Source organism: Ammodytes marinus, assembly GCF_949987685.1.
Source record: "Ammodytes marinus genome assembly, chromosome: 1".
NCBI lineage: Eukaryota > Metazoa > Chordata > Actinopteri > Uranoscopiformes > Ammodytidae > Ammodytes > Ammodytes marinus.
Window position 1 is genome coordinate 21,881,947 of NC_137230.1, and position 13,467 is coordinate 21,895,413.

The window sequence follows — 13,467 nt, forward strand, 5'->3', positions numbered from 1 at the left end:
TTTCTTCACTAGCTAGTTGCTAACTGTGTTGCATTGAAAAGTAAAGTTGCACAGTCACTTTATTATAGATCAGTCTAGTTTTGGGATATACTTCTCAGTGGATTTGTCACAGGGAGCCAAAGACAAACATATTTAACTTATACATGTTTCACATAAAACATTGATCAGGAAAACCATTGATGACAAAAATGATCTGCATCTTTCTTTATCATGCTAGTGGATGAGTATATAGCATCTATTCAATTTGTAAAGCTTTATCTTTAGTGAATAAGATTAGTTTGTTGAATGCTGCTGGGTGACATTCACTGAACCTTCAATTGTTGAGCTGTTGAAAGCAACACTTTGGTCTGAATATAGCTTTGCCCGCCTGTTAGGTCCTCTGGGTTTAGCTCTTATAAAGCTTTAATCCCAAACCGGAGCGCGCTGCTAATGCAGTTACAAACATAGAGGAAATTCAGGCTGTTTTATTAGATTATAGTATTTTGCTTTATAATGAGGAAATTAGCAGGTAGAAAATACAAGATTTAATGCTGTGAATGCATGATGACCAAATCTGTTGCTACAGGTATGAAAGGGCTTAGATCTACAGTAGAGCATATTGTGACGCTTGAATGAACAGAACAACAGTATCAACATGAACATTTAAAGTAAATTGGAATTATGCCGTTATAGTGATTACAACATTTTTAATTCTGTTGATGTGTTAAATCTGATTATAATTAAATATCAGCATGTACAGGCATTTTTTCTTCAGATTTATTGTTTTACAACAATCTTTTTGTGTAATTGATCATAATAAGGTATCAAAGAGACAGCATCAATAACCAGATGAGTTTAACATAAATTAATAACAGGAACATGCAGTGTAATTTACAATGGAGTTTTGCGGCCATATTTTGAGAATAAGGTGGCAATATCTCAAGAATGAAAGGGAGGCTTTCTTTAAATTATGACTTATAATGTATATTGCAACTTCAATGTCAAATCATTACAACTTCTCAAAAGTGACCAAACGTTTTCTCTTCAAATAACAGGTTTTAAATGTAATATTATTTTCCCCCTTTCCATAGCCGTAATACTTTCTCGTGATAGACATGCACCTTTCTGACACAAATTAACAGGTCAATAACAAAAGAAAACAACAAAAAAAACAACCACAATAAAAACATCATGTCCCAGCCACAGGCCTAAGCACTTATCATACATCATCATCTTGACTAATCTAATCTGAATCAAAAATATTTGTTTTTGCTCTGAGGTCAGTATACATCTAAACTTTGATCCAATAACTGAAATAAATGTAATTTAAGACATTCAATGCCCTGAAGCAACACTGTTACATTGTTCCAGTTTGGCCAGGGCAGCAAGCAGGACAGTCAGTACAGTATCATCCTCACTAAATTGACATCTTAAGGGGAACTCTCTCCTGGTTAGTTTTGCTCTGCTGTTTCGGGTTTTGGTAGGACAGTCTCACAAATACAACAATGAGGATAGTTCCTGGAATAAAAAAAAAGAAGATATTCAACGATAGCACTATGTTATTGCATATTTTTCTGTGAAACATATCATATTTATACAGTATCATAAATAATTCATTCCAGTACAATGGCCCTCCAACAAAGTAATGCTGGAGCTTATAATGCATGGATATACTTTGTTATACTAAAATAGTTTTCCTCAGCCTCTCTGCTTACCTATGACTGCAAAGGTGCCAAGCAGAATACCCACTGCAGACTGAATAGTTGGCATGCCCTGCAGCTGCTTGGCTGCTATTTTGCAGTTCCCTCTGACGTTGCAGGGACACACAGTCACTAACAGGAGAGGGAAAGGAAAAAACAGATCAGGGCTTTTTAACATCACACAACACACAACACATGTGCTGACTTAACAGGGAGTACAAATGATTGAAATAATGTGTGTTATGTTTTAGATTTATGTTTGATGCCTAGGTTCAAAACATTATTTAAGTTATAGACACTTTTAGCCAAATTTAAAACACTCATTAAGTCATCATCAAAGTAAGATTTATTTGAGGAGCTCAGAGAATAATGAATATAATCTCTAGACTAGATGAAATTCTTACCTGGCCATACCTACACCAATGACAATATTTCTAACCCAACACTTACCCGGAATATCTAAAAACCAAAGGATAGCACTGTGTACACCACTTAGTCCATTAACCATATAGTTTATCCTAAACTGTGTGTGAGAAGTTATATAGCCCGGAAAAATTATTTGTAAAACCCCATTGCATCATTATTAAACGAACACAGTGTGAGAACGAGCTGGCACACAGCACTGGATCTGTATTGATTGTTTTCGATGCTCTTGCAGCGCCATAACCTCCCTGTGCTTGTGTCAGCTCATCAGCAGGAGAGTCGGCATTACCTGGCAAGTTTATGAAGGTGCTCCTGGGAGGAGAGCTGCTGTCAGAGATAGTGAAGGGCACAGTGTAGACCTCGGGGGCCAGGTAGGGGATGTTTAAGGACAGGTTGGTATGAGTATCTGAAAGAGAAAAAGAAAAACAGCTTGTTCGTTAAGAAAATGACACAAACAATCACTGTTGAATGACGAGGTATATGTTGTCATAGGCAACTTAGCTCAGTTGGTAGGGCGTCCCCCCCATGGGCCTCGGCCAGCAGCCGAGGCCCATGATAAATGTGTAATTTTTTATTATGATAAATGTGTAAATTTGAGTGGTTTGATTCCAGCCCTCGGTCGTTCTCTGCATGTCACTCCCCTCTCTGCCCCATTTCAACTCTGTCTCTACACTATCAATAAAGCATAAAAATGCCAAAAAAATTATATATATATATATATATAGGGGAGAACGGGGGAATCTGAGGCATCGGGTAATGTGAGCCACCCCCTGTATCTAGGCAACGGAAAACATTTGTGGTCATGTGAGATATATGTTTTCAAGCCCCTCTCATTTCCCCTTGGCCCTGAAAGAGAGGACCTCATGGTGCTGTGGTAAGCATGTTTTTGTTCACCAAAATAGGTATTTTGCATGTAAAAGTAAATTTTCTTGCTGTCAACTTAATCAACTGTTGTGCCAAAGCAAATGTATTCACGTAGAAAAACTTCTATCATAGGTGTTGATGAACTACCAACATATGAAACCATGTGATGCTGATAACTGAAGATTAGCCTGAAATGCTAAGAGAGGTAGTTTTTTCTCAAATTGTGGTGGTGGGGGAAAGTGAGCCAAATGCTGTGGGGGAAAGTGAGCCACTGTCTCACTTTCCCCACCCATGAGGCACAAGTTAAGTTAAGTCTTAAACATATTTTAATGTAATATTACATGACATATGTTTTATTTTAATGTCATACACATTGTAGAAAAGCCATCATGCCAAGGAAACACACCAGGAAGACGACCTGGGGCAACCACACGGAAAGAGCACCTTCTCATCTTTCCCTGTAACCTTCAGGGCTGGAATGTAGAGTAGGCCTAGTTGTAGAGTATGACAGGCTGATGTTATAATCCAGTTGGGTCTTCTCCTGTGTTCTGAGTCACAGGCTGTTCTTGCTGGTTCTGATTTTCCTATGCTTTGACCCCCAGACACTAGCTGGCTCTAAGGGTCCTGTGTTCTGACCCCCAGACTGTATTCTAATCTAACTGGTTTTATCTTTCATTTGAATCTTATTTAAACCTTTTGAATTATAATATGTTGTATTTCATTTTGTTCAGAGTTACTTTCAAGTGTTCAGAAAATTTGTTTTGCTTAATTGACCAAACCCCATCATTCTTTTACTAGTCCGGCATTAGTTCTGGAATGTGTGGCTAGCTTTCAGGATTCTTACTGTTACAATATGTGTTGTTATGGTAGTTTCAGAGTGGAAAAAGTAAGTGGATCATTTTACCCCACAGCTGGGGTAAAGTGAGCCAAATGACAACTTTTTTTAAAACAATCATATTTTCACTGCCCTTTGTCTTGAAAAAACTCTGCTAATGCACATTTCTATGAAACATCCTGAATTAATGATAAATGTGTAAATTTGAGTGATAAATCATTTTAGCTCGCTTAGAGGGGAGCAAATGTAAAAAGTGGCTCAGATTACCCCGTTCTCCCCTATATATATCTCTCATTTCACATTTTGATCAAATGTACCTATCACCAAGCTTAATGTGACTACCTGGCACAATAGCAGTACCCTTAACAAGAAGTTGAAATTCTCAACTGCAGTAACCACACTGTTTTTATCATTTTGGCTCAGAAGAAATAAAAGCATCACTTTCTGTGCATCATCACAATTGAGTGGTACACTCTCTACTAGGAACAGAAAAAAAACTCCAAGCAAACACAACTCCAATGGACCTGCATTACTACACAACACACAGAATTAGAGGCCGAAGGCACTTTGTACGGAGAGGTCTGGAGTGTGTAGCTTTTTATCTTATCCCTGTAAATCAGTCTAAATTACACGCCTGGCTGCGTGACGTAAAAGCCCTGTCCTGTAAGGACAAGTGTTTGAAGAAGCTGTTTGAACTCTTATCTGAGGGTCTCTTAACTCCAAGCTTGCACCTCAGCATCACTCCGCTTCTTGTTCCATTTGTCACAGGAAAACAGGAGCAGGTGTACAGCACTTGTGTAGGGGCTGTTAATGTACTCTGAATGATCGGCACCATTTTGCCTCTGACCTGGCTGTTTCGCGGTTTTGATCAGTGACCACCTACCAATCCCCAGAACAATTGCAATACCAACAAGTATTTTCACTGTACAATTCCATGAAATGTGCTACGTGAAGGCTGAGTGTATTACGTTTTTCTCAGTAGTCCGTCCTGCTATGAACAGCCACTGAGAGTGGACTTCCTCTCCATGGCTCTAACAAGTGGAATGAAGTGTGCTGCCTCATTATAGAAGGTGGAGTACTGTATACGGTTTCCAGAGAACGCTTGTTGATATTTGAACTAACCTCAGTGTTATATGTCGCTCAGAGCGAGTGCAGCCATCCAGACAAGAGTTCAGCACTAAAAGACCCTGTAAACATCCATCCCATTGCCATACTTTTTTCAACACACACTACATACAGGTAGCAGATGGTAAATGTCTGCACTGAAAATGACTGAATTTGAATATGGTGCATTTGAGAGTATGAAAGATTTGAGATGAATGGACATGACTCACACTACTCACACACACACACACACACACACACACACACACACACACACACACACACACACACACACACATGCTACTGGTGTTCTTTTCATGAGAGGTTGTGTCAAACCGTGCAACTCTACAGCAGACATTGTACTGGCACAAGTACACATTATTGGTACAACCATTACTGCCTGCGACGAGATGCAAAGCATTCTGGGAGAATCCTTTTTTAGACTCCATTAGCTGGCAGAAACCTAGCTGTGACGCCAAAGGAATTACATAGAAGATATAATTACAGCTGGGCTCAATCAATACCGACAGGAACAGGGGAGTGAAAGAGGGAGATACAAAAAAACCTGAGAGGGAAGTGGTTGAACTGTTTGAATGATTTAATGGCAGTCGTCATAGCAGGAAAGAGTTTGCATTCAATGAGCCCAACACTAGCAGTTTGCAACTGCATAAAGGGATAATTACATTTGACCTACCACTCCAGATATGACCATAGCAATTGAGCAGGGAGGAAATAGAACACGGTCGTGCAAACTCAGTGTCCACTGGCTGTATTTAAAAGTCCATTAATCTGTAATGTTACATTTGCACAACCTTACGTATTGGCAGATGACGTCAACCTGTCTTTTCCATTACATTTACTTCCCTTAACTTTATTCATAACGAAATTCATGCTGATTCTTACAGGAAGACAAACATTCACATATCTATCTTAAACAATCTACCTGTGTACATGATGATATATAAATGTGCCCATAATAAAGCACTACACAAATAGAAAATATTTGATATAGTAACTGTGGTGGACCCAGTTTCATCTCTAAATTAGGGTTAATCCAGGTCACGAGTGAACACATCTTCCTTATATGGTGGGTTGATTTGGGGCTGATAATAACATCCATTTATTATCATTTTGTATGACCTTGAGTCAGACCATGTTTGCCTTCAGAATAGACTGGCACCGCCCGCCAACCTACTTCCGCTCAATTTTAATTTCCCTTTAGTAGTCAGTCTGGGTCCGCGGTATATTTGCGGGTTTTCTCCCTGGCTGTCCAATGAGCGAACAGAGGGAGTGGCTGAGAACAATGATGTTAAGGTTGTGCGCAAGTTTCAGTTAAAGTCAGAAGCCGGTGCATATCATGTGTCACGACCAAATGTTATGCGATTGGTTGGCAGATCCAGAGTGACACTGGGCACATCCAATAGTTTTAAACTTCAACAGACACCCGCCTTCAAGTGAGTTTACGTTTGTCAATTGAGCAATTCCAGACCCTCTATACTAATGAAATGAAGTACGATGGTCAGGTAGGACCAGGTTAACACCGCAGTTCATAATGGTGCGTGAAACACCAAGTTGAAGAACCCCAAATTGATTAAAAATCAATTGTTTTAGATTGGGATTGGCTACAATCAAGCTTAAGAAAAGTGGCTTAGGGATAGCTTCTCCTTACACCATGGCCTTACTCGACTGTGTCCTATATTCTTTCACTGTGAATTGTAAGCCTAACACTGTATGCTGTAGTGGGTCAACCACGTTCACCTCACCATTAATGGGTGTTAGCTTCCAGTTGCGTCGGACTGTAGCGTCGCTGCGCAGGGAGAAGTTGAGGCGTCCTCCGTGCTGTGGCCCGTCGCTGTCCCGCGAGGCCAGCACCAGAGCTTGGTCCTCCCAGCGAGGCGTACACAGGTACTTCCAAGAGTAGTCTCCCACCAGCACTGGACTGTTGTCATTCACATCCAGGATTTGAACGGTCACCAGGGTAGACGCAGATAAGGAAGAGTTCCCTATAAGAGCAACAGGAGGAAGTGAAAAATTTGCCCCTCAAACAGGTAGACATTAGATGCACAAGCCCCAACCACAGCGAGTTCTACCAGCATCCAATGCGGAGGTGACAAAAAATTAAATTCACAGAGTGGCCACTAAGAGGTGGTACCAAAGCAAAGCAATTTCTCATTGACTCCCTTGTTAAATAGACCGTTTTCACAGCATTATTAAACCTATTTACGGCCTGGTCCAAAAAAACATTCTAGTCTGTATGTTTAGGTCATATCTCCATGACAACACTGAGGGGGTGACTTTTTTTGGATTACGCTAGTTTTTAAACTATTGGAGGTTAAAATGTATGAATAATTAGAGGCGCGGTCTCTTGAGTGACATCTAGCCCTCTGACAAGATGGCGACGCACATAAGCCAGGACGATTGGATGCAGATGTAATAACTGAGGTCAGCCTGGATGCTACATCCATTTTATATACTAGCCTATCTATGATGCTGCAGCTTAGTTTGCCAAGAATTTAATGTTTTATTTCAGTATATTTGACTATTTGTTCGTCTGTGTAGAATTGTATGGACTTACGGTATGTGTTACAAGATAACATTGAACGTATCATGAGGATTCACCAAATACACATTTTTACTGAACAGCACTCGAATGCATCACAATGTAACGTACATTCCAAACAAGTAAACGGACAAAATCACTGCATGTCATGTCCTTGTAAAGTATTCTGCATCCTTATGTTTAAGATGCTATGCACAATGATGAAGCAGTAGCATTTTTTGGGGGGAACAACTATTTTGCTTTTGCTTTATGTTCTTAATTTCTGAGAAGAGGCTGTAATGTGACACCAAACCCTATATTGTGCAAGTGCATGCACGTGCGCTTTATGCAACTACCTCAGGTATTAATAATGATGAAAATGATCTTACGTCCATCCACTGCAAGGACCTCCATGGTGTACGTGCTGTTCTCCTCTCTGTCCAAGGCCTGGACCGTCTTCAGTTCTCCAGAGTACTTCCCTATTGAAAAGTATTTCTTGGTGTCCCCTTGAAGAGAATATCTGCTCCAAAAGGAAACACGTGCAACTCGGTAAAAATATGACTGGTGTACTTGATGCATCAAGAAGGTGTACACAATTCTTCCTACTTTGTTCATCAGTTTCCTAGGCCTACCGAATCGGGTGAGAATCAGGGTCGTAACCGCGGATGGTGGCAATGACCCGGCCCGGTTCCTCTCCTTCTCTGACGGTCACCTCATAATGGCTTTGGGAGAGGATTGGACCTTCATTCACATCGTCCACATAGATGGAGACTGTTGCGGTGGATGCAGGTCCGTATCGGCCACGCACCAGAGCCACTGGGTTCTGAGCACTGAGCACCAGGATGTACTCACTCTCACGCTCAAAGTCCAAGACCTGGGAAAAAACAGACAGAAAATTACAAACACACAAACATGCACACACAAACAAGAGGGATACAGGGGAAAATAAGTGACATGTAAATAGCAATGTTAACATCTGTTAGTATTTGTAGTGTTTCCCTGATCTTTTAAATGACGAAGGGTTGATTATATGCAATGTATTAAAAAGTAAAAAGAAAAAGGGGAAATCAGGCTAAGGGCGAATTCAACCACATTGCAAAACATTCTTTTTCTGTCAGACCCCTATTTACATAATCTGAAGACATTTTTGCTTAATATATTTGATATTTCCTATATTTACTTACTTTGACATTATTATTTACCATGTAAAAAAAACAAGAACCACTCCCAGTAACGTAAGGAAAGTAGTTGAATGTCTGTGGCTTCATTACTTTTTAAAGGCACGCTGACAGACGGTCAAACAACAGGAACATGTGTAAACAAACACAAAACAGCATTTACAGCAGGATAGGGACACAGTGCAGTCCCCCGTGTCCTGTCCCCCCATCTTACTTCCACGGAAACTGAATTTACTGGCAGGGTTTTTCTGTGTTTCCAATACGGATCAGACACTGGTCACAGGGAGATGAGCCAATTGATTCACTGTATCACTAATGAAACATTTTCCATTAGATGTCCCGAGAGCAACTGATATGTGACAATGCAATAAAAACACACCGGACGCATTGTTAAGCAGATTTGTATGACCAAAGGATATATATATATAAAAGTATGTAGGCTGTATTGACCTTGCAGTGTATTCTTGCTTGTAAAAGAGTGTCGAACACATGAATATATACTGTATTTGTATGGTATGATTTGAAGCCAATGTTTTACAGAAAAATGGGTTAGTATAGATAGCAGGGGTATGGCAAGATTAAACAGAGTTATGCCAGTGTTTACATTGCAATCAATGATAAAACATAGTTGTCATATTTAAACATCTAACAGGTTTTAGAGGCTAAGTAATCATTACTTTATCTCAATCTAATGTATTTGTTCATTTTGAATCTATACTTCTTCAAAATCCTTCACTGAAGCTTGTATTTGCTGCCAGGTTTTATTCTTAAATTGGTTATGCCTGCCCATGAAATACGACATTATTAAACCAGCGTGCAGCCTTCCATCATGTTGCTAAGGCTGAGTGCGTCCATGTTGTCAGGGAGAAGTAAAAGACAGGCCTTGGAGGGTGCACAAGGTACAGCTATTGACTGGAAGTGACGCATCAAACTACTCTAGTGTGTTATCAGCGTGCCAGAACATGTGCATGGACTTGCTCTCTCTCTTGGCTAGATGGTCACTCATTTGAAACAACATGTTACTCAAGGTCTTCACATGATGATATTGAGGATATTTTTACCCTAAAATATGACTGAAATGTTTATATCAACCTTACCTCACCTTCACTGTTGCTACCCATTATTTAAGGATCTTCAAAATGGGCGTCTCAAACATATCATACCATCAAGAACGATAATTCATTTTAAAGCTCTGTAAAGCTGAACATTTGACTCACTGTCCATACAAAAATATTAATTATAAAAGATGTAGCCTCCTTCTGGTACTGAATTAATCTTTTTCAAGATATATCAATCATTCAGATTGAACATAACCAGCCTTGATATTGTTGCCGTCTTTTTACAGAATGCAACTCATATGCTGCAGGGTCAGCCATTAGAAACACAGCTGTTCCTTACTCACTGTCACTGCATTACTATTTAAGCTATAATACAGCTTTAAAGCATATGTGTTAAAATGAAGCAACAATAACGGGTAACAAATCTCTTACAGTTACCTTCCATTAAAGTTACACTCTTATTCCTGCTAACATCACTGGCATATGATTACATTTTCCTACACTGCAAGATTTGCACAATAAATTGACTCACGTTTAGGTAGTACTTGATAAGTTTATATCAAGGATGTGTTTCCTTATAACTTTGAATGGATTAATGAATGGTGTATATCACATCAACATGATTCATGGGATCAATTGATATGTCAAAACAAGTTTCAAAGTTTTCATTTCATTTTTCCTTGAACAAAAGTAGTTTTTTTGACGTAACGTCTCGTCCTGATTCGATTCACTCCCGCTTGTTCATTAAACACTTACCTCAATCAGCAGCCTCAAGCTTGTGCGGTACACCGCCATTAGTTTCTGCTCACACAATGTAATTATTCACTTTAGGCTGTGAGTGGTGTGTCATTTCTAATAATGAAATGTGTCTGCCTCAGGCGCTGACCTCACACAGTAACGTGGTGAATTAAAGGATTTGCTCAAGTGCATTTCAATCCGCTGGGGCTTTACGTGTGGAGGATTTAAGCATTCATTTTGACCAAAGTAAGCTAAATAAACAACAGCATCCTGTCTAGTTAAAAACAAAGTAAGTTACAGTGATACCTCACAAGGTCAATACGCATGCTTTAGCTGCTCAAAAGAGACGGTAATTCTGTTTATAAAAAAAACAGAAGTCCTCATGTGGTAATCTCAAATGATACAAGATCCATTTTTAGCTTTTAGAAATCTCCTGCGTTATATCAGATAAGCATGAGCAAACTGCCAGTTAAATCACATTCAACTCCTACAGAGAGATTGAAATTAATAGACTGTCTCCTGCCTGGCCCACTCACAATGAGAAAACCGTTAGAGTATACTCACAGGCAATGACACACACTGGTACACACACACACACACACACACACACACACACACACACACACACACACACACACACACACACACACACACACACACACACACACACACACACACACACACACACAGATAGCAACCACACTCATTCTCCAATACATCCCTAAATGTCCTACTGGATGGTAGGAGGCAGGCGAAGGGGGATGTTCCCCCTGGGGACAGAAGCGATTATTTGGCTAAAACATTCCATTGTCATCTGGCCCCTCATTTTTTTTCTCTTTAATTATTATTTTTTTTAATACATTTGAGCCGTGTGGCCTTGACATATTGACATATTGGAATATTTTTCCCCCAACCTTTCGTTAAAATCACGTCCTCATAAAAATGACTTGAGTTATATGTGACTGCTATCTGGACAAGGCCAGCTTGCTGAATGATCTCTTAGAACTGCACAGACAACTAAGGACAGATACAAGTCATCATGCCAAGAATTGTCCTTGACGTTTAATATTTGTGCTCCAGAGAGGATAAATGGTTTGCGCTCTCTCATACCTTGCACAGAGTAAAAGAGAACAGTTTTATTTAGACTTTGGAGATGTTTTTTTCTCATGTGAATCAGTATTTTTGAGCAAATCCTGGTATGTTTGATAAATAACCGATAAGATTGTCAAATGGGGTTGCAGGAATGGTTTGTGTTGTTTACCTTAGAGAGGACGAGAGAGACCTCGTTGGTCTGCTTGTCCGTCACTAATGTAAAGACCTCCTCTTCGTTTCCAGACTCTAAACGGTAGTCCACCTGCCAGCTGTCCCCTCCTCGAACATCAGCATCCCCTGCCAGCACAGCTGTTACTGTGGTGCCCACCGGAGCATTCTCAGGGATGTGAAAGGGTCCGTACTGACAGGGAGGAGACAGGCAATGTACGATTACTGGGCATGTAACATTCATGTGTCAAAAATCATTCCCAAAATAAAAATGCACATGGTCTCGTGTATACATTTGAAGAAAAAAAAAAATCTTATCAGCATTTCAATACCCAGCCAATAAAGCAATTAACAAGCTACTAACACATCTGATGAACTCATTTATAATATAAAACATGGCTTTGACTTGAATCGGACTATATTAACACTTGATGGGAACAATATGAAAGATAAACAAATAAATGAATCAAAATTAATCATTTAAAATGGAAAATCAGTTAATATCTTAATCTCTAAAAGCATGTAGATCTTAAAAAAAACCAGTTATCAAAGAGTTGTTCCAGAAATACTGGAGGCATGATCATTTTCTACTAATTCTCCACTGACTCTGGCAAAGTTTGTGGGTTGCCAATAAAAGTCACAGATGATTGAATTTACAATTTACCGTGTTGCTCTTGGGACATTGTGACAGTACATGGCAACATGTGGGTTTTTTGTTTGACCCCTCTTGTCCTCCCAGTGTGAGCTGACCGTTACTCACACACCTCTGTGTGTTTGGACTGCCGTTTAATCTGCCACTCACAGATGTCCTCTAGTGAAGCGGCCACAGCTCTGATCTGGCTGCCCCATCCCAAGGGAGGCTGACCCAAGCCCTGTCACCACTCGCCTCACACTCCACCAACCCTACAGTGCTGCCTTCACATCGCCATGGAAAAAGCTGCTCTGCTCAGGCGTGACCTGTTCAAGAGCCTTTTTCCACCTCTGTGTTTGTGTGTGTGTGTTGGTGTGTGTGTGTGTGTGGTGATTATCTGAGAACGTGTTTGTAACAGGTTGAAAAATGAGTATGTACAATGATTGTCCAATTTTTCATTAAGTCTGTATTCAACGGTGGTCTGACATCTCCAGCGCCATCAGTGTGGATATTCATGCCAAAGCCCCACAGCCAGTTTCCACTGTTAAATTTAAATGGAGTACCTGGTGTTCCTTTACGGCTCGCAATGTCCTTGCAGCCCTTCAGTTTCTCTACAGTCTGACAGAGAGAACAGCCAGACGACGGCTCCCTGTCATTACGCGGCATGATGTCACTCCCACGTAAATCCCTTCCCCCCCCCGTGACACTTTTCTCTCTTCTATTGTGCGGCACGTGCATATAAAATGTGGGGGGATTTTCCGTTGTCTATTTTTAGCCCAATTTTTCTTTCATTCCACTCCAGCAGCTATGCCAGAATGAGAGAAAACCGCTATCCCGTATATTGCAGGACCCGTGACTGATGGCATCACAAGGAGATAAAAATAGATACTGAAGGTGGTGCCCAAAGATGGATTTTTATTTCGCAAATACATAAATCAAAGATGAAGAATATGATATAGCATGTGATTCAATGTGTGAGTAAATAGTTGGTTGATTTACTCAATTACGTTTTTTGTAAATTATGCGTTGGTGTATTTTATGCCTTTATAAGAAAACTAAGTGAGGCAACAGGAAATGAAGTTAGAGGATCGCTCTCAGCTGAGCAAGGGATGTATCTAACACACAAACATGTTTTTCTATTGAGGGTATAGATTAAAC

General features: G+C 40.1%; 1 protein-coding gene across 1 annotated transcript in view; it reads right to left on the reverse strand.

Moving 5' to 3' along the window:
* Positions 1-1,396: 1,396 nt before the first annotated feature.
* Positions 1,397-13,467, reverse strand: part of cdh16 (cadherin 16, KSP-cadherin) — a gene marked incomplete at both ends in the record, with an annotated part of 29,868 nt that continues 17,797 nt past the window's right edge. The window contains 7 exons of the mRNA XM_080028422.1: positions 1,397-1,497; positions 1,695-1,811; positions 2,392-2,508; positions 6,669-6,908; positions 7,834-7,964; positions 8,077-8,318; positions 11,680-11,871. Of these exons, the coding sequence (XP_079884548.1) occupies positions 1,397-1,497; positions 1,695-1,811; positions 2,392-2,508; positions 6,669-6,908; positions 7,834-7,964; positions 8,077-8,318; positions 11,680-11,871 (1,140 nt within the window). The remainder of the gene's footprint in view (positions 1,498-1,694; positions 1,812-2,391; positions 2,509-6,668; positions 6,909-7,833; positions 7,965-8,076; positions 8,319-11,679; positions 11,872-13,467) is intronic.